This window comes from Hypanus sabinus, chromosome 9 (assembly GCF_030144855.1).
Source record: "Hypanus sabinus isolate sHypSab1 chromosome 9, sHypSab1.hap1, whole genome shotgun sequence".
NCBI lineage: Eukaryota > Metazoa > Chordata > Chondrichthyes > Myliobatiformes > Dasyatidae > Hypanus > Hypanus sabinus.
This window is the reverse complement of record NC_082714.1, coordinates 167,524,401-167,550,224: the sequence shown is the minus strand read 5'-3', so window position 1 is coordinate 167,550,224 and position 25,824 is coordinate 167,524,401. Positions and strand designations below refer to the sequence as shown.

General features: G+C 52.4%; 1 protein-coding gene across 1 annotated transcript in view; it reads left to right on the top strand.

Moving 5' to 3' along the window:
- The window catches only part of mtss1 (MTSS I-BAR domain containing 1), a 79,943-nt gene extending 54,345 nt beyond the window's left edge, over positions 1–25,598 (top strand). Inside the window, exons 7-14 of the mRNA XM_059981097.1 lie at positions 1,087–1,244; positions 1,592–1,699; positions 9,381–9,481; positions 12,757–12,892; positions 16,279–16,419; positions 18,266–18,410; positions 20,524–20,550; positions 20,909–25,598. Of these exons, the coding sequence (XP_059837080.1) occupies positions 1,087–1,244; positions 1,592–1,699; positions 9,381–9,481; positions 12,757–12,892; positions 16,279–16,419; positions 18,266–18,410; positions 20,524–20,550; positions 20,909–21,525 (1,433 nt within the window). The 3' untranslated portion in view covers positions 21,526–25,598. The remainder of the gene's footprint in view (positions 1–1,086; positions 1,245–1,591; positions 1,700–9,380; positions 9,482–12,756; positions 12,893–16,278; positions 16,420–18,265; positions 18,411–20,523; positions 20,551–20,908) is intronic.
- The last annotated feature ends 226 nt before the right edge of the window (positions 25,599–25,824 follow it).

Genomic DNA, 25,824 nt, shown 5'->3' with positions numbered 1-25,824 from the left:
TCGGCCTGAAACGTCGACAGAGCTTCTCCCTATAGATGCTGCCTGGCCTGCTGTGTTCCACCAGCATTTTGTGTGTGTTGTTTGAATTTCCAGCATCTGCAGATTTCCTCCTGTTTGACAATTAGAACAAAGTCCATTCCAGTGGGTGATCATGGTTTTGCTGAAATAAATGCAAAATCAAACTATGTATCTGTCACAACCCAGGGAGTTGTATTGTTGGGGCATTTACAGGAAAGCAAAGAAATACAGTACAGTTTACAGAAACAGACTGACAAACAACCGAAGAACAAAAGAAGACAAACTGTGCAAATGAAATAATACTCAGAACATGAGTTGCAGAGCTTTGAATGCGAGTCCAGGTTGTGAAATCAATTCAGTGTTGAGGTGAGTGAAGTTATCCACTCTTCTTCAGCAGCCTGATAGTTGAGGGTTAATTGCTCTTCCTGAAACTGGTGGTGGGGGACCTAAGGCTCCTGTACGTTCTTCCTGACGGCAAGTGAGAAGAGAGCATTGTACATGTGCTCATTGGCAGGGAGGGCTTTACCTGTGATGGACTGGGCCGTTTCCATGACTTTCTGAAGGATTTTGTGTTCTTGGGCATTGGTGTTTCCATACCAGATCATACTGCAACCAGTCAAGACACTCTCCACTCTCATCTGTCCCACGTATACGCTGCCTCTGTGTGTGTGTGTGTGTGTGTGTGTGTGTGTGCGCGTGCATGCTGCTTGTGTCTGTGTGTGTGTGTGTGTGCGCGCGCATGCTGCTTGTGTCCGTGTGTGTGTGCGCGCGCGCGCATGCTGCTTGTGTGTGTGTGTGTGCGTGCATGCTGCTTGTGTCCATGTGTGTGTGTGCGCGCGCGCATGCTGCTTGTGTGTGTGTGTGTGTGCGCGCGTGCATGCTGCTTGTGTGTGTGTGTGCGTGCATGCTGCTTGTGTCCATGTGTGTGTGTGCGCGTGTGCATGCTGCTTGTGTGTGTGTGCGTGCATGCTGCTTGTGTCCATGTGTGTGTGTGCGCGCGTGCATGCTGCTTGTGTGTGTGTGTGTGCGCGCGCCCAGCAGTCTGATGCATCCAGCTCTGTGTTGCAGGGAAGGAGGATGCACGACTGCAGCTGGACAGCGTGCTGCAGGATGTGAACGAGAAGTACGTGGTGCTGGAAGACACTGAGAAACAGGCGGTATGCCGGGCGCTGATCGAGGAACGAAGCCGCTTCTGCACCTTTGTCGCCCTGCTGCGGCCCGTGCTGGTGGGTCGGGGTTGGGGTGGGGGGGAGGGTGGTGTGAGAAGGGAAGGGGGGGTATTGGGGGACTGGAGGAAGTGAAGGAGGAGGATTTGTTGGGGGATGGGGGGAGAAGGTGATCATTTGTAGGGAAGGAGGGTGGTGGAAAGGGGAGTGCGCGGAGTTTGAGGGAGATGGGGCTGTTCTCTCTCCCACACCCTCAACCTGTCTCACTGCCTCCAGCCCACCCTGCACCCGTGGAACACCCTCAAACCTCGAGGAAGCTTGGGCACGTTGGAGAGCTTCTCCTCGGCCCCGGGGGCTGCAAACATTCCCAGAGCTGGTTCTTGACGTGTTTCTCCCCATGTGGACAGGGCGAGGAGATTGGGATGCTTGGGGAGGTTACTCACCTACAGACTATCCTGGAGGACCTGACTGCCCTGACGGCTGACCCGCAGACACTGCCCCCGGCCAGTGAGCAGGTGAGTGAAGGAGGGAGGGAAAGGGTAGGAGTGGGGGAGGAGGGGAGTGTGAAGAGTGGGAATGGAGTGGGGAGGGGGAGAGTAAGGTGAGGAGTGGGGGGAATAGAGTGGGGAGGGTGAGGAGTGGGGGGAATAGAGTGGGGAGGGGGAGAGTAAGGTGAGGAGTGGGGGGAATAGAGTGGGGAGGGTGAGGAGTGGGGAGGGGGAGAGTAAGGTGAGGAGTGGGGGGAATATTGTCTCGCCAATCTGGTGGAGCTTTTTTGAAGAAGAGATTTAAGAGGATTGACCTGGGCTGGGTGGTCAAGTTGTGTATGTAAACTTTATATTGGAGCAAGTCAGCTGAATACAGAATCAGCTTGGTGAGAGGAGGCTGTCTGGACACCTATAACCAGTGGTCTGCCATGGGGATTGCTGCTAGGCACACTGTTGTTCATAGAGCATTACAGCACAGAAACAGGCCTTTTGGCCCTTCTTGGCTGTGCCAAACTACTTTCTGCCTAGTCCCACTGACCTGCACCTGGACCATATCCCTCCATAACCCTCTCATCCATATACCTGTCAGAGTTTTTCTTAAATGTTAAAAGTGAGCCCACATTCACCATTTCATCTGGCAGCTCATTCCACACTCCCACCACTCTCTGTGTGAAGAAGCCCCCCCCCCATGTTCCCTTTAAACTTTTCCCCCTTCACCCTTAACCCATGTCCTCTGGTTTTTTTCTCTCCCCTGGCTTCAGTGGAAAAAGCCTATTTGCATTCAGTCTATCGATACCCATCATAATTTTATATACCTCTATCAAATCTCCCCTCATTCTTCTACGCTCCAGGGAATAAAGTCCTAACCTATTCAACCTTTCTCTGTAACTCAGTTTCTCAAGTCTTGGCAACATCCTTGTAAACCTTCTCTGCACTCTTTCAACCTTATTAATATCTTTCCTGTAATTCGGTGACCAAAACTGCACACAATACTCCAAATTCGGCCTCACCAATGTCTTATACAACCTCACCATAACATTCCAACTCTTATACTCAATACTTTGATTTATAAAGGCCAATGTACCAAAAGCTCTCTTTATGACCCTATCTACCTGTGACACCACTTTTAGGGGATTATGTATCTGTATTCCCAGATCCCTCTGTTCTACTGCACTCCTCAGTGCCCTACCATTTACCTTGTATGTTCTACCTTGGTTTGTCCTTCCAAAGTGCAATACCTCACACTTGTCCGCATTAAACTCCATCTGCCATTTGTCAGCCCATTTTTCCAGCTGCTCCAAATCCCTCTGCAAGCTTTGAAAACCTTCCTCACTGTCCACTACACCTCCAACCTTTGTATCATCAGCAAATTTGCTGATCCAATTTACCACATTATCATCCAGATTATTGATGTAGATGACATATACCAATGGACCCAGCACTGATCCCTGTGGCAGACCACTGGTCACAGGCCTCCACTCAGAGAAACAATCCTCCACTACCACTCTCTGACTTCTTCCATTAAGCCGAAGTCTAATCCATGTATACCTAGCGACTGAATCTTCTTAACTAACCTCCCATGCAGGACCTTGTCAAAGGCCTTACTGAAGTCCATGTAGACAACATCCACTGCCCTCCCTTCATCCACTTTCCTGGTAACCTCCTTGGAAAAACTCTAATATATTGGTTAAACATGACCTACCACACAGAAAGTTGTGTTCTCCCTAATAAGACCCTGTCTATCCAAATACTTGTAGATCCTATCTCTTAGTACTCCTTCCAATAATTTACCTATTACTGACGTCAAACTTACCAGCCTATAATTTCTCGGATTACTTTTGGAGCCTTTTTTAAACAACGGAACAACATGAGCTATCCTCCAATCCTCCAGCACCTTACCTGTAGATACCGACATTTTCATCAAACTCATTCGTAAGGCCAGTGATGTTGTGGGGGTGGAACTGGACTCTCTGACGGTGGTGTCTGAAAAGAGGATGCTGTCCAAGTTGCATGCCATCTTGGACAATGACTCCCATCCACTCCATCCCATCCAGACAATGTACTGGTTAGGCACAGGAGTACATTCAGCCAGAGACTCATTCCACCGAGATGTAACACTGAGCATCATAGGAAGTTATTCCTGCTTGTTGCCATCAAACTTTACAACTCCTCCCTCGGAGTGTCAGACACCCTGAGCCAATAGGCTGGTCCTGGACTTATTTCCACTTGACATGATTAACTTATTTTTATTTAATTATTTATGGTTTTATATTGCTATATTCCTACACTATTCTTGGTTGGCGCGGCTGTAACGAAACCCAGTTTCTCTTGGGATCAATAAGGTACGTCTGTCTGTCTGTTTAAATGTATCTGCTGGGGCCCCTGCAATTTCAACACTAGTCTCCTTCAAAGTCTAAGGGAATACCTTGTCAGGTCCTGGGGATTTATCTACTCTGAGTTGCCTCAAGATAGCAAGCACCACCTCCTCTTCAATCTGTATAGGGTCGTTATAAGATATAGGACCAGAATGAGGCCACTTGGCCCATTGTGTCTGCTCCCCATTTGATCATGGCTGATCCAATTTTCCTCAGTTCCAACCTCCCTCTATCCCTTCACGCCCTGACCAATCAAGAATCTATCAACCTCTGTCTTAAATATACATAAAGACTTGGCCTCCACATCAGTCTGAGGCAAAGACTGCCACAAATTCTCCTCTCTGGCTAAAGAAATTCCTGCTTGTATCTATTTTAAAAGGACGCCCCTCTATTCTGAGGCTGCGTCCTCTGGTCTTAGACTCTCCCAACATAGGAAACACCCTGTCCACATCCACTCTCTCAAGGCCTTTCACCATTCAATGAGTCCCCGCCCCCACGGCTTCCTATGACAACCCTGCAGTCAGTTTCAGCAGTGGTAGAGAGGCTGCAGAGAAGGGCTTCGGCCACTGACCAATCTGCACATTTGGAATTTTAAGAGGAGGGGATTCCACTCTGGTCCAGTGTCCGAGCAGGAAAGGGAGCAGCGGGTCGCTGCAGTGAGAAAGAGCTTTGACCAGCGACCAACTGACGTCTGGAATTCATTAGCAAGAACAAATTAAAGGAAGGCAGGGCAAGCACAACGGCCATCATCTGAGTGGACAGAGTCAGAGTGGTGATCCTGAGGCTTCATTCAGTCAGAGAAAGCAAAAAAAGAAAAGCTTTCAGTTAAGTTGTTTGTTTTCCTTCCCTTTTTATAACTGCTCAGCTAAGACAGTAGAGATGCAATGCTCCTCTTGTGGGATGTGGGAAAGCAGGAAGAACTCCAGTGTCACTGTCCACTACGACTGGGAGAAGTGCATCCGGCTTCAGCTTCGAACAATCCGTGTTAAGGAGTTGGAGCTGGAACCGGATGAACTCTGGATCACTCAGGAGGCTGAAGGGGTGAGAGATTGGACCTATAGAGAGGTAGTTACACCCAAGGTGCAGGACACAGGAAACTGGATGACAGTCAGGAAGGGGAAAGGGGTTAAGGAGCCAGTGCAGATTACCCCCATGGCCACCCCTCTCAATAACAGGTATATCACTTTGGGTATTGTTGGGGGGAGGATATGACCTGACAGAGGAAAGTCACTGGCACTGAGTCTGCCTTTGTGACTCAGACAGGGAGGGGAAAGAAGAGGCACACTGTGGTGATTGGAGACTCATTAGTTAGGAGAACGGACAGGAAGCTCTGTGGGCAAGAACATGATTCCCTGATGGTATGTTGCCTCCCGGGTGCCAGGGTCAGGGACATCTCAGATTGAGCCCTCAGCATTCTTAAATAGGAGGGTGAAGTCGTGGTCCATGTGGGTACCAATGACTTGGGTAGGATGAGTGATGAGGTTCTGCAAAGTGAGTTCAGGGACCACCAGCATTTTGTGTGTGTTGTTGTTTGAATTTCCAGCATCTGCAGATTTCCTCGTGTTTGCTCAGGGAATTAGGTGCTAAGTTAAAGGGCAGGATCTCCAGGGTTGTGATCTCAGGATCGTTACCCGTGCCATGTGCTAGTGAGGCCAGAAACAGAAAGATGATATAGTTTAACATGTGGCTAAGGAGTTGGTGTAGCAGGGAGAGCATAACATTTTTGGATCATTGGGCTCTCTTCCAGGGAAGGTGGGACCTGTACAGAAGGGACAGTTTTGTACCTGAACTGGAGGGGACTAATATCCTAGCAGGGAGGTTTGTTAGTGCTGCATGGTTGGGTTTAAACTGGAGTTGCAAGGGTTGGGAACCAGAGTGACAGAACAGTTGGTGGAGAGGTTGTGGAGGCAGATATTGGTAAGAACTCAGACAAAGTCAGGGATCAAAAGGTTGAGCACGATGCAAGTAGTGTCCTGAGCTGTGTGTATTTCAATGTAAGAAGTATCGTCAGAAAGACGGATGGATAGATTTTCCATAATAGGTTACAGGGAAAAGGCAGGTAGGTGGAGATGATCTTAATTAATGGCAGAGCCGGCTTGATGGGCCAGATGGCCAACTCCTCCTATTTCTTCTATTCTTAATATGATAGTGTTGAAGATGAGGGAGCTGTTTTACAAATATACAATGTGTGCTTAGGAGAGGCTGATGATCAGGCAAAATTGCAGTCAACAGGATGAGTTGCAACATAAAAGGCAGACAAAATCGAAAAGAGTGAATACAGGACTAAAGGTATTGTAACTGAATGTGCACAGTTTTCAGAATAAGATAGATGAACTTGCAGCACAGTTGCGGATTGGCATGTATGATGTTGTGGGCATCACTGAATCATGGCTGAAAGATTATAGCTGGCAGCTTAATGTCCAAGGATACACGTTGGCAGGAATGCAGAGGGGGCAGTGTTGCTCTGTTGGTAAAAAATGAAATCAAATCTTTCGAAAGGGATGGCATAGGGTCAGGAGGTGTTGAATCATTGTGGATAGAGCTAAGAAACTGCAAGGGTAAAAGGACCCTGTTGGAATTTGTATACAGAACCCCCCCCCCCCCCTCCCCAAACAGTAGTAAGGATGTTGTATACAAATTATGATAGGAGATAGAAAATGCGTGCCAAAAGAGCAATATTGCAGCAGACATGGGGGATTTCAATATGCAGGTAGACTGGGAAAGTCAGGTCGGTGCTGGATTCCAAGAGGGGAAGTTTCTAGATGGCTCTTTAAGAGCAGCTCATGGTTAAATCCACTAGGGCAGGGGTCGGCAACGTTTACCACTGAAAGAGCCAATATGGACCCATTTCCCACAGAAAAGAAAACACTAGGAGCCACAAAACCCGTTTGACATTTAAAATGAAATAACACTGCATACAATGGTATTTTTTGCCTTTATGCTATGTATAAACAAACTATAATGTGTTGCATTTATAAAATTGATGAACTCCTGCAGAGAAAACGAAATTACATTTCCGCATGCAACAAAAACATTTTGAACTCCGAAAAAAAGACGTTGGGTTGAAGGTTACTCCATAGGTAGCCTACCTTGGATCGAAGAATTAAAAGAAAGCGCGCACTGGCGGGTGTCAGGCATTGGCAGTGGTGATGTATATTAATAGCGATAAAAAACACGTTGTAGCGGTGTGCTACACGCAGCGCTAAGATAAAGACACTGCAGTCAAGATAACTTTATTCGAACTAAACAGCCTTGATTTAAAGCCTCCCTCAACCCGACCCGTGGGCGCGGATGCTCCAAAAGACACGTACTCACAAACCCCCGTAGGCTATCTCCCTTAGCCGGAACGGTGGCTAATTGTGAGCCGGTTCGGATGTGCCAGGAAATGGGGTCTCCACAACATTTTTAGATTGTACAAGATCACCATAATCTTCAAATTTCGAATTACATTTCAAAAACTAACAAACCACGGGGAGCCGCAGCACAGAGATGAAAGAATCGCATGCGGCTCCGGAACCGCGGGTTGCCGACCCCTGCTCTAGGGGATTAGCTATTCTGTATTGGGTGTTATGCTATGAACCTGAAATGATTAGAGAGTTTAAGGTAAAGGAACCCTTAGGGGTAAGTGATCATAATATAATCAAATTCATCGGAGAAGCTAAAGTCTGATGTCTCAGAATTATAACTGAGTAAAAGGAATTATGGAGGAGTTGATTGGAAAAGAACACTGGCAGGAAAGACGAGCAGCTAAGGCTGGAATTTCTAGAAACAATTCAGAAGGCACAAGATGTATACATCCCAAAGAGGAGGATGTATTTTAAAGACAAGATGACACAACCATGGCTAACGTGAAGTCAAAACCAATGCAAAAGGCAAAGAGAGGGCATATAATAGATTAGTGGGAAGCTTTTAAAACTGGAAATGACAATAAGACATAGGCACAGAATTCGGCTCTCTGGCCCATCAAGTCTGCTCCGTATTCAATCATGGCTGATCCTTTTTTTACTCCTCCTCAACCCCAGTTCCCGACCTTCTCCCCTTAACCTTTGATGTCATGTCCAATCAAGAACCTATCAACCTTAAATACACCCACCGACCTGGCCTCCACAGCTGCACGTGACAAAAAAATTCCACAAATTCATCACCCGTTGGCGAGAGAAATTTCTCTGCATCTCTGTTTTGAAACAGCACCCCTCTATCCTGAGGCTGCGTCCTCTTGTCCTAGACTCTCCCACCCAGGGAAACATCCTTTCTACATCTACTATGTCTATGCCTTTTCAACATTCAAAAGGTTTCAGTGAGATCCACCCCCCCCCCCAAATCCTTCTGAATTCCAGCGAGTACAGGCCCAGAGCCAGCAAAATGACAATTGGGGACAATGAAACGGTGGATGAACTGAATAAGTATTTTGCATTAGTCTTCATTGTGGAAGACACTAGCAGTACAGAAGTTCCAGGTGTCAGGGGTCATGAAGTATGTGAAGTTACCATAACTAGAGAGAAGGATCTTGGGAAACTGAAAGATCTGAAAGTAGATAAGTCACTTGGACCAGATGGTGTACAATCCAATGTTCTGAAAGACATGGCTGAACAGGTTATAGAGGTATTAGTGACAAACTTTTAAGAATCACTAGATTCTGGAATTGTTCTGAAAGACTGGAAAACTGCAAATGTCACTCCAATTTCAAGAAGGGAGGGAGGCAGAAGAAAGGAAACTATAGGCCAGTTAGTCTGACCTCAGTGGTTCAGAGAATGTTGGAGTCGATAGTTAAGTATAAGGTCTCAGGGTACTTGGAGGTACATGATAAAATAGGCTGCAGTCTGCATAGTTTCCTTGAGGAATTCTTTGAAGAAATAACAAACAGGAAAGACAAAGGGTTGATGTGGTTTACTTGGACTTTCAGAAGACACTTGACAAGGTGCCACACATGAATCTGCTTAACAAGCTGTGAGTCCATGGTATTACAGGAAAGATGTCAGCATGGATAAAGCAGTGACTGATTGGCAGGAGGCAAAGAGTGGGGATAAAGGGGCCTTTTCTGACTGGCTGCCAGTTACAAATGGTGTTCCACAGGGGTTCGTGTTGGGACCGATTCTTTTGATGTTACATGTCAATGATTTGGATGATGGAATCAATGGCTTCGTTGCAAAGTTTGCAGGTGATACGAAGATAGGTGGAGCGGCAGATAGTTTAGAGGAAGCAAACAGGCTACAGAATGACTGGCTTAAATAAAAACCTTGGTCAGCATGGAAAGAAGGATCAAAGGGCCTGTTTATGTGACTTCTGACCCTCTGACATGGTCCTGACTTTATCCCACTCACCACATCCTGCAGGTGATCTTGGATTTGAAAGTGACGGATGACTACAACTACACGTATCACACACCACCCTCCTCGCCCAGCGGGACCTTATCCCGAAGAGGAACTGTCACCAGGTGAGTGAACTCGACCCACCGCAGTGTCCCGCGCTGACTGTACCGGGCGGCCCGCACTGGGTGTACGGGACGTACCGCAGTAACGCAATCACCATACCAGACATCCCGCGCTGAGGGTACTGGACGTACCACAGTATCGCAATCACCGTACCAGAGCTCACACACTGAGGGTACTGGACGTACCGCAGTAACGCAATCACTGTACCAGACATCCCACACTGAGGGTACCGGACGTACCACAGTAACGCAATCACCGTACCAGACATCCCACACTGAGCGTACTGGAAGTACCACAGTAACGCAATCACCGTAGCAGACATCCCACACTGAGCGTACGGGACGTACCACAGTAACGCAATCACTGTACCAGACATCCCACACTGAGGGTACCGGACGTACCACAGTAACGCAATCACCGTACCAGACATCCCACACTGAGCGTACTGGAAGTACCACAGTAACGCAATCACCGTAGCAGACATCCCACACTGAGCGTACGGGACGTACCACAGTAACGCAATCACTGTACCAGACATCCCACACTGAGGGTACGGGACGTACCACAGTAACGCAATCACCGTACCAGAGATCCCACACTGAGGGTACTGGACGTACCACAGTAACGCAATCACCGTAGCAGACATCCCACACTAAGCGTACGGGACGTACCACAGTAACGCAATCACCGTACCAGACAACCCACACTGAGGGTACCGGACGTACCACTGTAACGCAATCACCGTACCAGACATCCCACACTGATCGTACGGGACGTACCACAGTAACGCAATCACCGTACCAGAAATCCCACACTGAGGGTACGGGACGTACCAGAGTTACACAATCACTGTACCAGACATCCCACACTGAGCGTACGGGACGTACCGCAGTAACGCAATCACCGTACCAGACATCCCACACTGTGGGTACCGGGCGTCCAGCCGTGACGTAATCACCGTACCAGACATACCACACTGAGGGTACTGGACGTACCACAGTAACGCAATCACCATACCAGAAATCCCACACTGAGGGTACTGGACGTACAACAGTAACGCAAACACCTTAACAGACATCCTACACTGAGCGTACGGGACGTACCACAGTAACGCAATCACCGTACCAGACATCCCACACTGAGGGTACTGGACGTACCACAGTAATGCAATCACCATAACAGACATCCCACACTGAGCGTATGGGATGTACCACAGTAACGCAATCACCGTACCAGAGATCCCACACTGCGGGTACTGGACGTACCGCAGTAACGCAATCACCGTACCAGAGATCCCACACTGAGGGCACAGGACGTACCACAGTAACGCAATCACCGTACCAGAAATCCCACACTGAGGTTACTGGACGTACCACAGTAACGCAATCACCGTACCAGACATCCCACACTGAGGGTACTGGACGTACCACAGTAACGCAATCACCATAACAGACATCCCACACTGAGCGTACGGGACGTACCACAGTAACGCAAACACCTTAACAGACATCCTACACTGAGCGTACGGGACGTACCACAGTAACGCAATCACCGTACCAGACTTCCCACACTGAGGGTACCGGACGTACCACAGTAACGAAATCACCGTACCAGACTTCCCACACTGAGGGTACCGGACGTACCACAGTAACGAAATCACCGTACCAGACTTCCCACACTGAGGTTACTGGACGTACCACAGTAACGCAATCACCGTACCAGACATCCCACACTGAGGGTACTGGACGTACCACAGTAACGCAATCACCATAACAGACATCCCACACTGAGCGTACGGGACGTACCACAGTAACGCAAACACCTTAACAGACATCCTACACTGAGCGTACGGGACGTACCACAGTAACGCAATCACCGTACCAGACTTCCCACACTGAGGGTACCGGACGTACCACAGTAACGAAATCACCGTACCAGACTTCCCACACTGAGGGTACCGGACGTACCACAGTAACGAAATCACCGTACCAGACTTCCCACACTGAGGGTACCGGACGTACCACAGTAACGCAAACACCTTAACAGACATCCCACACTGAGGGTTCTGTACCTAGCACAGTAACGCAATCACCGTACCAGACATTCCACACTGAAGGTACGGGACGTACCACAGTAACGCAATCACCGTACCAGACATCCCACACTGAGGGTTCTGTACCTAGCACAGTAACGCAATCACCGTACCAGACATTCCACACTGAAGGTATGGGACGTACCACAGTAACGCAATCACCGTACCAGAGATCCCACACTGAGGGTACCGGACGTACCACAGTAACGCAATCACCGTACCAGAAATCCCACACTGAGGGTACCGGACGTCCAGCCGTAACGCAATCACCGTACCAGACATCCCACACTGAGGGTACCGGACGTACCAGAGTTACACAATCACCGTACCAGACATCCCACACTGAGGGTACCGGACGTACCGCAGTAATGCGATCACCGTACCAGACATCCCACACTGAGGGAACCGGACGTCGAGCCGTAACGGAATCACCGTACCAGACATCTTACACTGAGGGTACCGGACGTACCACAGTAACGCAATCACCGTACCAGACATCCCACACTGAGGGTACCGGACGTACCACAGTAACGCAATCACTGTACCAGACATCCCACACTGATCGTACGGGACGTACCACAGTAACGCAATCACCGTACCAGAAATCCCACACTGAGGGTACCGGACGTCCAGCCGTAACGCAATCACCGTACCAGACATCCCACACTGAGCGTACAGGACGTACCACAGTAACGCAATCACCGTACCAGACATCCCACACTGAGGGTACTGGACGTACCACAGTAACGCAATCACCATAACAGACATCCCACACTGAGTGTACTGGATGTACCACAGTTACGCAATCACCGTACCGGACATCCCACACTGAGGGTACCGGACGTACCACAGTAACGCAATCACCGTACCAGACATCCCACACTGAGCATACGGGACGTACCACAGTAACGCAATCACCGTACCAGAGATCCCACACTGAGAGTACCAGACGTACCACAGTAACGCAATCACCATACCAGACGTCCTGCATTGAGCGTACTGGACATATTGCGGCAACCTATGCTGAGCATTCCAGACATCCCGGGGCAGCCCATGCAGTGGATGGCCCTGGAGCAGCTACTGATGGAGGGGTTGGGTAGGGTGGGATGGGGTTGTTAGGGAGATAAAATGTGTTGTGGAGTGGGGGGACAGGTCAAGCCTGACTGACCACATTGCTGTTGTCAGTTCTTCCAGCGGTGCCCTGCTCCTCTCTACAGTGAGCAGACAGCCCAGCATCACCAGCACAGAGTTGCCTGCACCCATGGACAACATCCAGCGGCAGCCGCTGCCCGTCCCCGTCTCCATCTCGCACCACGGGCAGGTGAGCAAGCACTCCCAGACACTGTCCGTCTCCGTCCCCGTCTCCATCTCGCACCACGGGCAGGTGAGCAAACACTCCCAGACACTGTCCGTCTCCGTCCCCGTCTCCATCTCGCACCACAGGCAGGTGAGCAAACACTCCCAGACACTGTCCGTCTCCATCTTGCACCACGGACAGGTGAGCAAACACTCCCAGACACTGTCCGTCTCCGTCCCCGTCTCCATCTCGCACCACGGGCAGGTGAGCAAACACTCCCAGACACTGTCCGTCTCCATCCCCGTCTCCATCTCGCACCACGGGCAGGTGAGCAAACACTCCCAGACACTGTCCGTCTCCGTCCCCGTCTCCATCTCGCACCACGGGCAGGTGAGCAAACACTCCCAGACACTGTCCGTCTCTGTCCCCGTCTCCATCTCGCACCACGGGCAGGTGAGCAAACACTCCCAGACACTGTCCGTCTCCGTCCCCGTCTCCATCTCACACCACGGGCAGGTGAGCAAACACTCCCAGACACTGTCCGTCTCCGTCCCCGTCTCCATCTCACACCACGGGCAGGTGAGCAAACACTCCCAGACACTGTCCGTCTCCATCTTGCACCACGGGCAGGTGAGCAAACACTCCCAGACACTGTCCGTCTCCGTCCCCGTCTCCATCTCACACCACGGGCAGGTGAGCAAACACTCCCAGACACTGTCCGTCTCCATCTTGCACCACGGGCAGGTGAGCAAACACTCCCAGACACTGTCCGTCTCCGTCCCCGTCTCCATCTCACACCACGGGCAGGTGAGCAAACACTCCCAGACACTGTCCGTCTCCATCTTGCACCACGGGCAGGTGAGCAAACACTCCCAGACACTGTCCGTCTCCATCTCGCACCACGGGCAGGTGAGCAAACACTCCCAGACACTGTCCGTCTCCGTCCCTGTCTCCATCTCGCACCACGGACAGGTGGCACCGGCAGCTCAAAGCCACGGACATCCATATTTACTCACTGCACACATCTGTCCACTCACCCCTGTATGCTGAACATCAGTCCACTCACCACTGAATCAGTGAGGTGTGGAAGACGGTGACATCTGACAGCCAGCACCAGGGTATGGGCTACAGGGTCTGTTCCTGGAGGTCGGAGTTCAAGCAAGGTCACTGGAGGTGGGGGCAGCTGCACTGACCGGGGTCTGGGAAGAAACCCCACCCCAGTGTGTCTGGAGAAGCCATGAAGCTCCCTCAAGCAATGATGGTGATGAGGGAGCTGGAACCCAGAGACAGGGCACTTGGTCCCTTGTAAAGGGTGTACAGTATTCAAAAGTTTGGGCACCCTGGTCAAATTTTCTGTTACTGTGAATAGTTAAGTAAGTAGAAGATGAACTGATCTCCAAAAGTCATAAAGTTAAAGATGAAACATTCTTTTCAACATTTTAAGCAAGATTAGTTATTATTTTTGTTTGTACAATTTTAGAATGGAAAAAGAAAGGAAAGGAGCACCATGCAAAAGTTTGGGCACCCCATGAGATTTCAGCTCTCAGATAACTTTTACCAAGGTCTCAGATCTTAATTAGCTTGTTAGGGCTGTAGCTTGTTCACAGTTATCATTAGGAAAGGCCAGGTGATGCAAATTTCAAAGCTTTATAAATACCCTGACTCCTCAAACCTTGTCCCATCAATCAGCAGCCATGGGCTCCTCTGAGCAGCTGCCTAGCACTCTGAAAATTAAAATAAATGATGCCCACAAAGCAGGAGAAAGCTATAAGAAGATAGCAAAGTGTTTTCAGGTAGCCGCTTCCTCAGTTCGTAATGTAAATAAGAAATGGCAGTAAACAGGAACAGTGGAGGTCAAGTTGAGGTCTGGAAGATCAAGAAAACTTTCCGAGAGAACAGTTCGTAGGATTGCTAGAAAGGCAAATCAAAACCCCTGTTTGACTGCAAAAGACCTTCAGGAAGATTTAGCAGACTCTGGAGTGGTGGTGCACTGCTCTACTGTGCAGCAACACCTACACAAATATGACCTTCATGGTAGAGTCATCAGAAGAAAACCTTTCCTGCATCCTCACCACAAAATTCAGCGTCAGAAGTTTGCAAAGGAAAATCTAAACAAGTCTGATGCATTTTGGAAACAAGTCCTGCGGACTGATGAAGTTAAAATAGAACTTCTTGGCCGCAATGAGCAAAGGTATGTTTGGAGAAAAAAGTTGCAGAATTTCATGAAAAGTACACCTCCCCAACTGTTAAGCAGGGGGGGTGGATCGATCATGTTTTGGACTTGTGTTGCAGCCAGTGGCACAGGGAACATTTCACTGGTAGAGGGAAGGATGAATTCAATTAAATACCAGCAAATTCTGGAAGCAAACATCACACCGTCTGTAAAAAAGCTGAAGATTAAAAGAGGATGGCATCTACAACAGGATAATGATCCTAAACACACCTTAAAATCCACAATGGACTACCACAAGAGGCGCAAGCTGAAGGTTTTCCATGGTCCTCACAGTTCCCCGACCTAAATATCATCGAAAATCTGTGGATAGACCTCAAGAGCCCTGCATGCAAGATGGCCCAAGAATCTCACAGAACTAGAAGCCTTTTGAAAGGAAGAATGGGCGAAAATCTCCCAAACAAGAATTGAAAGACTCTTAACTGGCTAGAGAAAACGTTTACAAGCTGTGATACTTGCCAAAGGGGTTGTTGCTAAGTACTAACTGTGCAGGGTGCCCAAACTTGTGCTTTAGGCCCTTTTCCTTTTTTGTTATTTTGAAACAGTAAAAGATGGAAATAAAAAAGTAATCTTGCTTAAAATATTAAAGAAATGTGTCATCTTTAACCTTGTGCCTTTTGGAAATTCGATCATCTTTTACTTAGTTATTTACAGTAACAGAAATTTTGACCAGGGGTGCCCAAACCTTTGCATGCCACTGTACATGGTTTGAGGGTGAGTGTGCTTGCAATGTTTGACTCAGGAGGGGTCTTCGGTTGAACCAGGAACTCCAGGGAGTTTCATGGTCAGAAGTTTGTAAAGGAACATCTGAACAAGCCTGATGCATACCTGTCTCCCCCCACCCCCATCCATTCCCCCAACTACCACCCCTCTGGGATCCCAGCTGGCCAGTGTCCAGCTCCCATAGCAGCTGCTCACTGGGATGTCTGTAGGCTTCATCATCGGGCCACTCTGGGACCCCCCCCATCATCGGGCCACTCCAGGGTCTCCTGGTCACTCAATTCTGATCTCACAGCAGATGGGCTGCTTGGCCTGAGGCAAGGTGGGCGGTCAGCAGTCCTACTGGTGCCTGGGGGCGTTCAGAGTTTGGTTGGGTCACCGTCCAGCTTGACCCTGTCACTACACTTGGTGTGGTGCCTGATCGCACAGTCACACTGGCACTGTGTTCTCTCTCTCCCAGGCCTGGACCACGTTACCACCCTCAGACTGCGGTCAGGCCAGTGGAGCCCCCCTCCCAACTGTTGGACACAACGGAGCCCCAGGAGGTTGTGCATACAGCGCAGAGAGACCCCGGGCAATGACGGCCACGGCTACCTACAAGGTACCTACTCCCTCACTCCAAACTCCCTCCGCCCCCTCCATCTGCCCGAGACCCTCTGTCTGCTCTCTCCGACCCCCCCAGGCCCCTCACCCTTGCTCCCCCCCACCTTCTTTCTCCCGGTAACCCCCGCCCTGTTATCTTCAGACCCCCACACACAAAATGCTGGTGGAACACAGCAGGCCAGGCAGCATCTATAGGGAGAGGCGCTGTCGACATTTCAGGCCGAGACCCTTCACGGACACCCCGCTCTGGTCGACTCTCCTACCCCCACTGATGACCCCTTCTCCCGTCTTCAATCCTCCTCCTCTTCACGGACACCCCGCTCTGGTCGACTCTCCTACCCCCACTGATGACCCCTTCTCCCGTCTTCAATCCTCCTCTTCACGGACACCCCGCTCTGGTCGACTCTCCTACCCCCACTGATGACCCCTCCTCCCGTCTTCAATCCTCCTCCTCTTCACGGACACCCCGCTCTGGTCGACTCTCCTACCCCCACTGATGACCCCTTCTCCCGTCTTCAATCCTCCTCTTCACGGACACCCCGCTCTGGTCGACTCTCCTACCCCCACTGATGACCCCTTCTCCCGTCTTCAATCCTCCTCCTCTTCACGGACACCCCGCTCTGGTCGACTCTCCTACCCCCACTGATGACCCCTTCTCCCGTCTTCAATCCTCCTCCTCTTCACGGACACCCCGCTCTGGTCGACTCTCCTACCCCCACTGATGACCCCTTCTCCCGTCTTCAATCCTCCTCCTCTTCACGGACACCCCGCTCTGGTCGACTCTCCTACCCCCACTGATGACCCCTTCTCCCGTCTTCAATCCTCCTCTTCACGGACACCCCGCTCTGGTCGACTCTCCTACCCCCACTGATGACCCTTCTCCCGTCTTCAATCCTCCTCCTCTTCACGGACACCCCGCTCTGGTCGACTCTCCTACCCCCACTGATGACCCCTTCTCCCGTCTTCAATCCTCCTCTTCACGGACACCCCGCTCTGGTCGACTCTCCTACCCCCACTGATGACCCCTTCTCCCGTCTTCAATCCTCCTCCTCTTCACGGACACCCCGCTCTGGTCGACTCTCCTACCCCCACTGATGACCCCTTCTCCCGTCTTCAATCCTCCTCCTCTTCACGGACACCCCGCTCTGGTCGACTCTCCTACCCCCACTGATGACCCCTTCTCCCGTCTTCAATCCTCCTCCTCTTCACGGACACCCCGCTCTGGTCGACTCTCCTACCCCCACTGATGACCCCTTCTCCCGTCTTCAATCCTCCTCTTCACGGACACCCCGCTCTGGTCGACTCTCCTACCCCCACTGATGACCCTTCTCCCGTCTTCAATCCTCCTCCTCTTCACGGACACCCCGCTCTGGTCGACTCTCCTACCCCCACTGATGACCCCTTCTCCCGTCTTCAATCCTCCTCCTCTTCACGGACACCCCGCTCTGGTCGACTCTCCTACCCCCACTGATGACCCCTTCTCCCGTCTTCAATCCTCCTCCTCTTCACGGACACCCCGCTCTGGTCGACTCTCCTACCCCCACTGATGACCCCTTCTCCCGTCTTCAATCCTCCTCCTCTTCACGGACACCCCGCTCTGGTCTTCTACCTGCTCTGGATCTAGTGCTTCTCCCTATAGATGCTGCCTGGTCTGCTGTGTTCCACCAGCATTTTGTGTGTGTTGTTTGAATTTCCAGCATCGCAGATTCCCTCGTGTTTGATCTCCAGACCCCCACCCTTTTTCCTCCTGGCCCCCTCCACCTCAATTCCTGACCCCCGTCACTCTCTTGTCAGCGCCTCCCTGTCGGCCATACTGATCGCACTCTGCCCACCCCCCCCGGCAGATACCGCCATTCCCTGCCCTGACGTTGGGCTCCGGGGCCGTGGGTGAGATGCAGAGACACAGCCGGGACTCACTGCTGTGCTCCAGCGGCTACAACACTCAGACCACCACTCCCTCCGTCTCCGAGGACACCATCCCCACACACCGTGAGTGCCAGTCTGGGGGCGAGAGGGTTTGGAGGAGGAGGTTGTTGGGTCAGTTTGGGCAATATGACAAACCATACGAGGTGGGAACAGCTCCTCAGATGCATGGGTGACTTTGGGTGAGGTGGAACGAGGCTATTTGGCCGAAGATTTAAATTGCAGTTCATTCGTTCTGCTATCCCAGGATCAGAAGTTGTTTTAATACCACTGAGATATGTTGTGAAATTTGTTGGTTTGCAAAGAGAGGGAAAAAAATAGTGAGGTAGTGTTCATGGGTTGATTGTCCATTGAGAAATCTGATGGCAGAGGGAAAGAAGCCGTCCCTGAAACATTGATTGTGGGTCTTCTGGCTCCCTTACCTGCAGTAACAATAAAAAGAGGGCATGTTTAGTTGATGGGGTTCTTGGTGATGGGTGCTGCCTTTTGGAGGAGTTCTCGGTGCTGGAAAAGCTCGTGCCCCTTCCTGATCCCCTGCACACCGAACGGTGATGCAGCCAGGTAGAATCCTCTACACAGTATATCTGTTGAAACTTGCCAGAGTCTTTGGTGACATACCAATTTTCCTCAGATGTCTAATGGCACTGCCGTGCCTATATGCATCAATATGCTGGACCCAGGATAGATCCTTGGAGAGGTTGACACCCCGGAACTTGAAACTGCTCATCCCTCGATGAGGGCTGGTGTGTATTCCCTCAACTTTCCTTTCCTGAAGCCCACAATCAGTCCCTTAGTCTTATGGCTATCGAGTGCAAGGCTATTGCTGTGATGCCGCTCAACTAGCTGATGTATCTCGCTCCTGTATGCCATCTCACCATCTGAAATTCTGACAATGGTGTCATCTGCAAATTTACAGATGGCCCTTGAGCCGTGTCCAGTCACACAATCATGGGTGTAGAGAGAGTAGAGCAGTGGGCTAAGCACACACCCCCAAGGTGCTGGGAGGAGATGTTATTCCCAACCCGCGTAGTCTGTAATCTCCCAGTGAAGAAATGAAGGATCCAGTGACGGGAGGGACAGTGACACAGGTTTTGGAGCATTTTCATTAGAACTGAGGGTATGATTGTGTTCAGGTTACTTGATGAGCCCAAAGTAACCTCTTTCTTCCCCCCTCTACCTCTGTCCCCCCCACCTCTCTCTCCGCCCCCTCCACCTCTCTCTCCGCCCCTCCACCTCTCTCTCCGCCCCTCCACCTCTCTCTCCGCCCCTCCACCTCTCTCTCCGCCCCCCTCCACCTCTCTCTCCGACCCCCTCCACCTCTCTCTCCCCACCGCCTACCCCCCCTCTTCCCCCCGCCTCTGCGCCTCTTCCCCCCTCCGCGCCTCTTCCCCCCTCTGCCTCCCCCACCGCCTCTCTCCCCCCACCGCCTCTCTCCCCCCACCGCCTCTCTCCCCCCACCGCCTCTCTCCCCCCACCGCCTCTCTCCCCCCACCGCCTCTCTCCCCCCACCGCCTCTCTCCCCCCACCACCTCTCTCCCCCCACCGCCTCTCTCCCCCCACCGCCTCTCCCCCCCCACCGCCTCTCTCCCCCCCCCACCGCCTCTCTCTCCCCCACCGCCTCTCTCCCCCCCCCACCGCCTCTCTCCCCCCCACCGCCTCTCTCCCCCCCCACCGCCTCTCTCTCCCCCACCGCCTCTCTCTCCCCCACCGCCTCTCTCTCCCCCACCGCCTCTCTCTCCCCCACCGCCTCTCTCTCCCCCACCGCCTCTCTCTCCCCCACCGCCTCTCTCCCCCCCACCGCCTCTCTCCCCCCCCACCGCCTCTCTCTCCCCCCACCGCCTCTCTCCCCCCACCGCCTCTCTCTCCCCCACCGCCTCTCTCTCCCCCACCGCCTCTCTCTCCCCCACCGCCTCTCTCCCTCCACCGCCTTTCCCCCCACCGCCTCTCTCTCCCCCCACCGCCTCTCTCCCCCACCGCCTCTCTCCCCCCCACCGCCTCTCTCCCCCCCCACCGCCTCTCTCTCCCCCACCGCCTCTCTCTCCCCCACCGCCTCTCTCCCTCCACCGCCTTTCCCCCCACCGCCTCTCTCTCCCCCCCACCGCCTCTCCCTCCCCCCCTCCGCCTCTCTTTCCCCCCCCCCCCCCCCCATCTATGACTGGCCATGTCTGTCGTGCTTCAGCTGTGAAGAAGGAGACATCTCTGGTGGGTGAGTTGTTCTCGGTTACATTGGGTTTAAGGGGATGCTGTGTTCTCGTGGGTGGTGGAGGGGTCGGAGTAGTCTCTGAGCTGGCCCCAGCTGACGGGTACATTGTAGGGTTCCAGTTAGGTGGGTGCAGTAAAGATGCTAAAAGCCCGGCAGCCAGTCGGTGGAGAGAGAGGTAGAGTGCACACCCAGAAAGTGAGGGTCTCATTCACCGAGCTATGAGTGATGGAGGGAGCAGTGACAAGAGTGCAGGACAAATGAGGGTCTGCTGCTATCACTGAGTGATGGACAGGCTCCAGGGGTGGGGTAGGGTGGGGGTCAGTCTCCACTGCCGTGCACTAATGCCCGTCCTGTCCCCCAGTGGTGGATTACGACTACATCTCCCTGCATGGTGAGCAGGACCTGACGGACCAGATGAATTTCGACAAGTCGTCCACCATCCCGAGGAACAGCGACCTGAGCCAGAACTACCGCCGCATGTTTCAAGACAAGCGTCCAGCCTCCACCGTCAGCCTGCTCACCGAACTGGAGCCAGCCATGCCCTCTCACATCGCCACCATCCGCCGGAAGCCATCCAGCAAACCCGGCCGCCGGGGTACGGTCAGCGGGGTGCCCATCCCCATCCGCACTCCGGTGGTGCCTGTTCCGGTGCCCGGGGGGCACCCTGTTGGCCGGTCAGGCAGTGAGGAGTGGGTGGTCCCTCAGGCCACGCGCTGCGGCCTGGCACAGGGAAGACGTGGTCTCTGTAGTTCGGCACAGAGTCTGTGTACCATACCGAGCTACGTACCCCAGCCTGTGGCCACCGGCCTCAACCTCATCCCCACTGGCAACGGATTGCCAGCACAGCCAATGGGGGTGACAGACCCCAGTCCAGACCCCTCGCCCACAGAGCCCGGTGACGTCCTGTCCATGATCCGGCGCGGCGTCAAATTGAGGAAAACTGTCACTGATGACCGGTCCGCACCAAAGATCATCTAGGGTACGGCTGGGATGGCTCGGTCCAGCACTCTCACTCTCTGACCCGCCCTCCCTCCCCCCTCTGAACCACCCTCCCTCCCCCTCTGAACCGCCCTCCCCCTCTGAACCGCCCTCCCCCTCACTGACCCACCCTTCCTCCCCCTCTGAACCGCCCTCCCCCTCACTGACCCAGCCTCCCTCCCCCTCTGAACCACCCTCCCACCCCCTCTGAACCGCCCTCCCCCTCACTGACCCACCCTCCCTCCCCGACCCACCCTCCCACCCCCTCTGAACCGCCCTCCCCTCACTGACTCGCCCTCCCCCTCACTGACCCGCCCTTCCTCCCCCTCAGAACCACCCTCCCTTCCCCTCTGAACCGCCCTCCCCCTCACTGACCCACCCTTCCTCCCCCTCTGAACCGCCCTCCCCCTCACTGACCCAGCCTCCCTTCCCCTCTGAACCACTCTCCCACCCCCTCTGAACCGCCCTCCCCCTCACTGACCCACCCTCCCTCCCCGACCCACCCTCCCACCCCCTCTGAACCGCCCTCCCCCTCACTGACCCGACCCACCCTCCCACCCCCTCTGAACCACCCTCCCACCCCCTGAACCGCCCTCCCCCTCACTGACCCGCCCGCCCTCCCCCTCTGAACCACCCTCCCTCCCCCTCACTGACCCGCCCTCCCTCCCCTCATTGACTCGCCCTCCCCCTCACTGACCCGCCCTTCCTCCCTTCTTGCTGCCTCTCTCTCTTCCCCCCCCCTCCCTTCATATGACTAGTAGTTGGCCTTGGACTGAGTCCCCACCGTGAGCCCTGGTCAGGACCTTCCCTCATCCCTGCTTCCCTGGGGGGGGTAAGCCTCTCACCACAGAGAAACCCTCAGCATCCTGAGTGCTTGTGGACAGGGGACCATCTCACACTCCTCAAGGTGGAGGTGACACTGGCAGTGCAGGCAATGTCCAAGGTCGACCTCGGCTCCCTGGGGGGGTAGTGGAGGTGATACCTCATTCCTTCCACACCACAGGCTGGTGAGGAAAGGCGCAGTGGGAATGCAGCGATTCACAAGCAAAGCTGAGTTGTCATCTCCTTCCTGGCCTCACTGTGGTGAAGCTGAAGTATACTGTGCATCTGCTGAGGACTTGCATCCTGTGGAAAGTTCCACTGGTTTTTGGCAAACAAAAAAGTCGCACAGAAACCCCATCAGATCTCTTGTAAACCCGCGCGGTGCTTGGCTGGTGGGCGAATCCCATTGGCTTCACATTGACGGATATTTATTGAGAAAGCTTCTGGTTGTTCAGTGGATTTGCTGCCTTTAATGTTCCACCACTCCCTGAAGCAAAAGTCTTTACTTAGTTCAGAATATAGTTTGTAAATGTTTGATTTCTGTTTGTGCTGGTGCCTATTGCTTTGTGGTGAGGAGTTGTCCTCGAGCTTCAACAGCCCCTCCTCATCTGTGCTTTTCACTTAACTGGGCAGTTTTTTGTCATTGTTGGCACATCCAAAGTGTTTCGGTTTTAAAAGATGTTTGTTATTTTTAAAAATAAGTTTTAAAATCAGAAGCTTAGTGACAATGAATCTCTCCTGTAATTGATAGATTTTTATAACTTGCTTGGGTGCCCTCTGACTCTGGCAAATTCCTATTGACCTTTGTCCCAGTGCCCTCTGACCCTGCTGCTCTGCAGCCTCATTGCGAGTCAGCCTGGATGTCTGGGATGACTGGTGACCCTCGCTTGTTCCTCCAAGTGCCTCTTCCTACTAAATGTGCCAAACTCGGCCTCTGACAACCAACTGGCCTTTGGGGAAGTCAGTGACAGACCGGGATACAAATATTGTCTATTGGAGTGGCTACACCTCACTCGCTGTCCACCAACCCAGCCAGAAATGCTCTCTGGGAAAACTGATTGCAACACTTAGCTCCAAACTGAAATAATCTTAGATTGCAGCTGAGGGTTAGTGAATCTGAGGTTTGTTCCTGCATCACCACAGACTGAGACCGCGTCCCTGCCTGTATCCCCCTCCCAACGGTCACCTACGGACTGAGACCTCGTCCCTAATTGTACCCCCCTCCCAACGGTCACCTACGGACTGAGACCGCATCCCTGCCTGTATCTCCCTCCCAAATGGTCACCTACAGACTGAGACCACGTCCCTGCCTGTACCTCCCTCCCAACGGTCACCTACGGACTGAGACCACGTCCCTGCCTCCCAACGGTCACCTATGGACTGAGACCATGTCCCTGCCTCCCAACGGTCACCTACGGACTGAGACCACGTCCCTGCCTGTATCCCCCTCCCAATGGTCACCTACGGACTGAGACCATGTCCCTGCCTCCCAACGGTCACCTACGGACTGAGACCACGTCCCTGCCTGTATCCCCCTCCCAACGGTCACCTACGGACTGAGACCACGTCCCTGCCTCCCAATGGTCACCTACGGACTGAGACCATGTCCCTGCCTGTATCCCCCTCCCAACGGTCACCTACGGACTGAGACCATGTCCCTGCCTCCCAACGGTCACCACGGACTGAGACCATGTCCCTGCCTCCCAACGGTCACCACGGACTGAGACCATGTCCCTCCCTCCCAACGGTCACCACGGACTGAGACCATGTCCCTCCCTCCCAACGGTCACCACGGACTGAGACCATGTCCCTCCCTCCCAACAGTCACCTACGGACTGAGACCACGTCCCTGCCTGTACCTCCCTCCCAAATGGTCACCTATTGAGGGAGCTTCCAGTTTGTGCTTCCACTGGTGAACTGAACCAGTTAGGTCAAGTAGTTACAGAGCAAAGGCCTAAAGGATGGTGGAATGGTAAAGCCTAGGGGGCTGTTCACTGCTTCAGATTTGCAGTACTCGCTGTTGGTGAAATTGGCCAGTCGCAATGGCCACAGCTAGAATATGTGTCCACATCTATAACCCCAGGCTTGGAGGCCCTTGGACCCATTACCAGCACATCCTCCCAGCCCGTGTGGATCCAGAGAATACTCTGCCAATGAGGCTGCACTGGGCTGATTCACCCCACCCCCGTGCATCCATTCATGGTTCCTGTGGGATACGGAGAGAGATTTCTGCTAATTGGACCTTGATGTCCTGGCCAGATCTCCCAGCCCAGAGGCGCTGGGGGCAGGGGATGAGCAACACTACAAATGGGGAAGGAGCCACTGTCTCAGGGGTGGAGATTGCTCCCCTGCGGTCAAGGGTCAGTCAGGTTGTCTGACTGGCTTCATCGTTCCCACAGCCCTGGAGTCCAACAGGCAGAGCTCATCCCCTGCCTGACGGCACCCTCCTGAACCAGAGGGTGCTGAGGGTCGGGCACTGGGTTCAGGGAACGAAGTGGGTGGCTGCCACTGGCCCATCATCTCTGAAAAGCACAAATGTTGAATTTACAGGAGTATTTTTGCAATCTTTGCACTTTAGGCCAGAATCTGATTCATGGGGAGGGGAAGAGACTCAGAGCTTTATTAAACGCGGTAAACTTCGGATTTTTTTTTTGTGTTATTGATGTATCCATTGCAGTTCGAGGTTTGGCTGCATCCTACTGTGTCAAAGGTGATGGCAGCAACTTTATTTGACAGTTTTTCATTGAGGTTTTCTGCCAGGGTTTTGAAAACTGGTTATTAATTCTTTAATAAAAGTTGAAGAGACAAAATTCCTTTTTTGTACAGATTGAACTCTAGATTTGGACAAACTCATCGTCTCCCCATCAGAGGTTTCCAATTTGGCCTCGACTCTGTTAAATTGAATTCTCAGCACTGTTTTTGGCACCGAGGCTGCGGCAGACAGGCAGGAATGGGCAGACGGCACTGGCCAGACAGCAGAGCCCACAACTCAGCCAGTCTCACAGGAGACACCAACTGGCCAGGTAGATAAAACACAACTGCCTCCCTCGGTCGCTGCATCAAACACTAACAGCCAGGTCCAGGGATCGGAGCGAAACGAGCTTCAGAACCCTAACCTATCGGATGAGGCCGTCTTTTGGTTCCGTCTGTTGAACCGAGGCAGACTGTCGTTTTTTCTCTTTGTGTAAAGATTATAATATTTCCTCCTTGTAGTCCCTGCTGCAGTCTTCAATTAAAGGAATTCGAGGTCACTTCTGCACACTGCATTTTCATTTATTGCTGAAAACTGCCGCTTCATCTTCACACACAACATAAAATGCAGCAGTACAATGGTGAAATGAAAATCAAAATTCTTGGAAGCCATCAGTAGGTTGGGCAGCAGATAAAGGCCTCCCCTCACATCCGACAGCCCCTGCGAATCCTCAGTAAACTCACCCCTCACATCCGACAGCCCCTGCGAATCCTCAGTAAACTCTC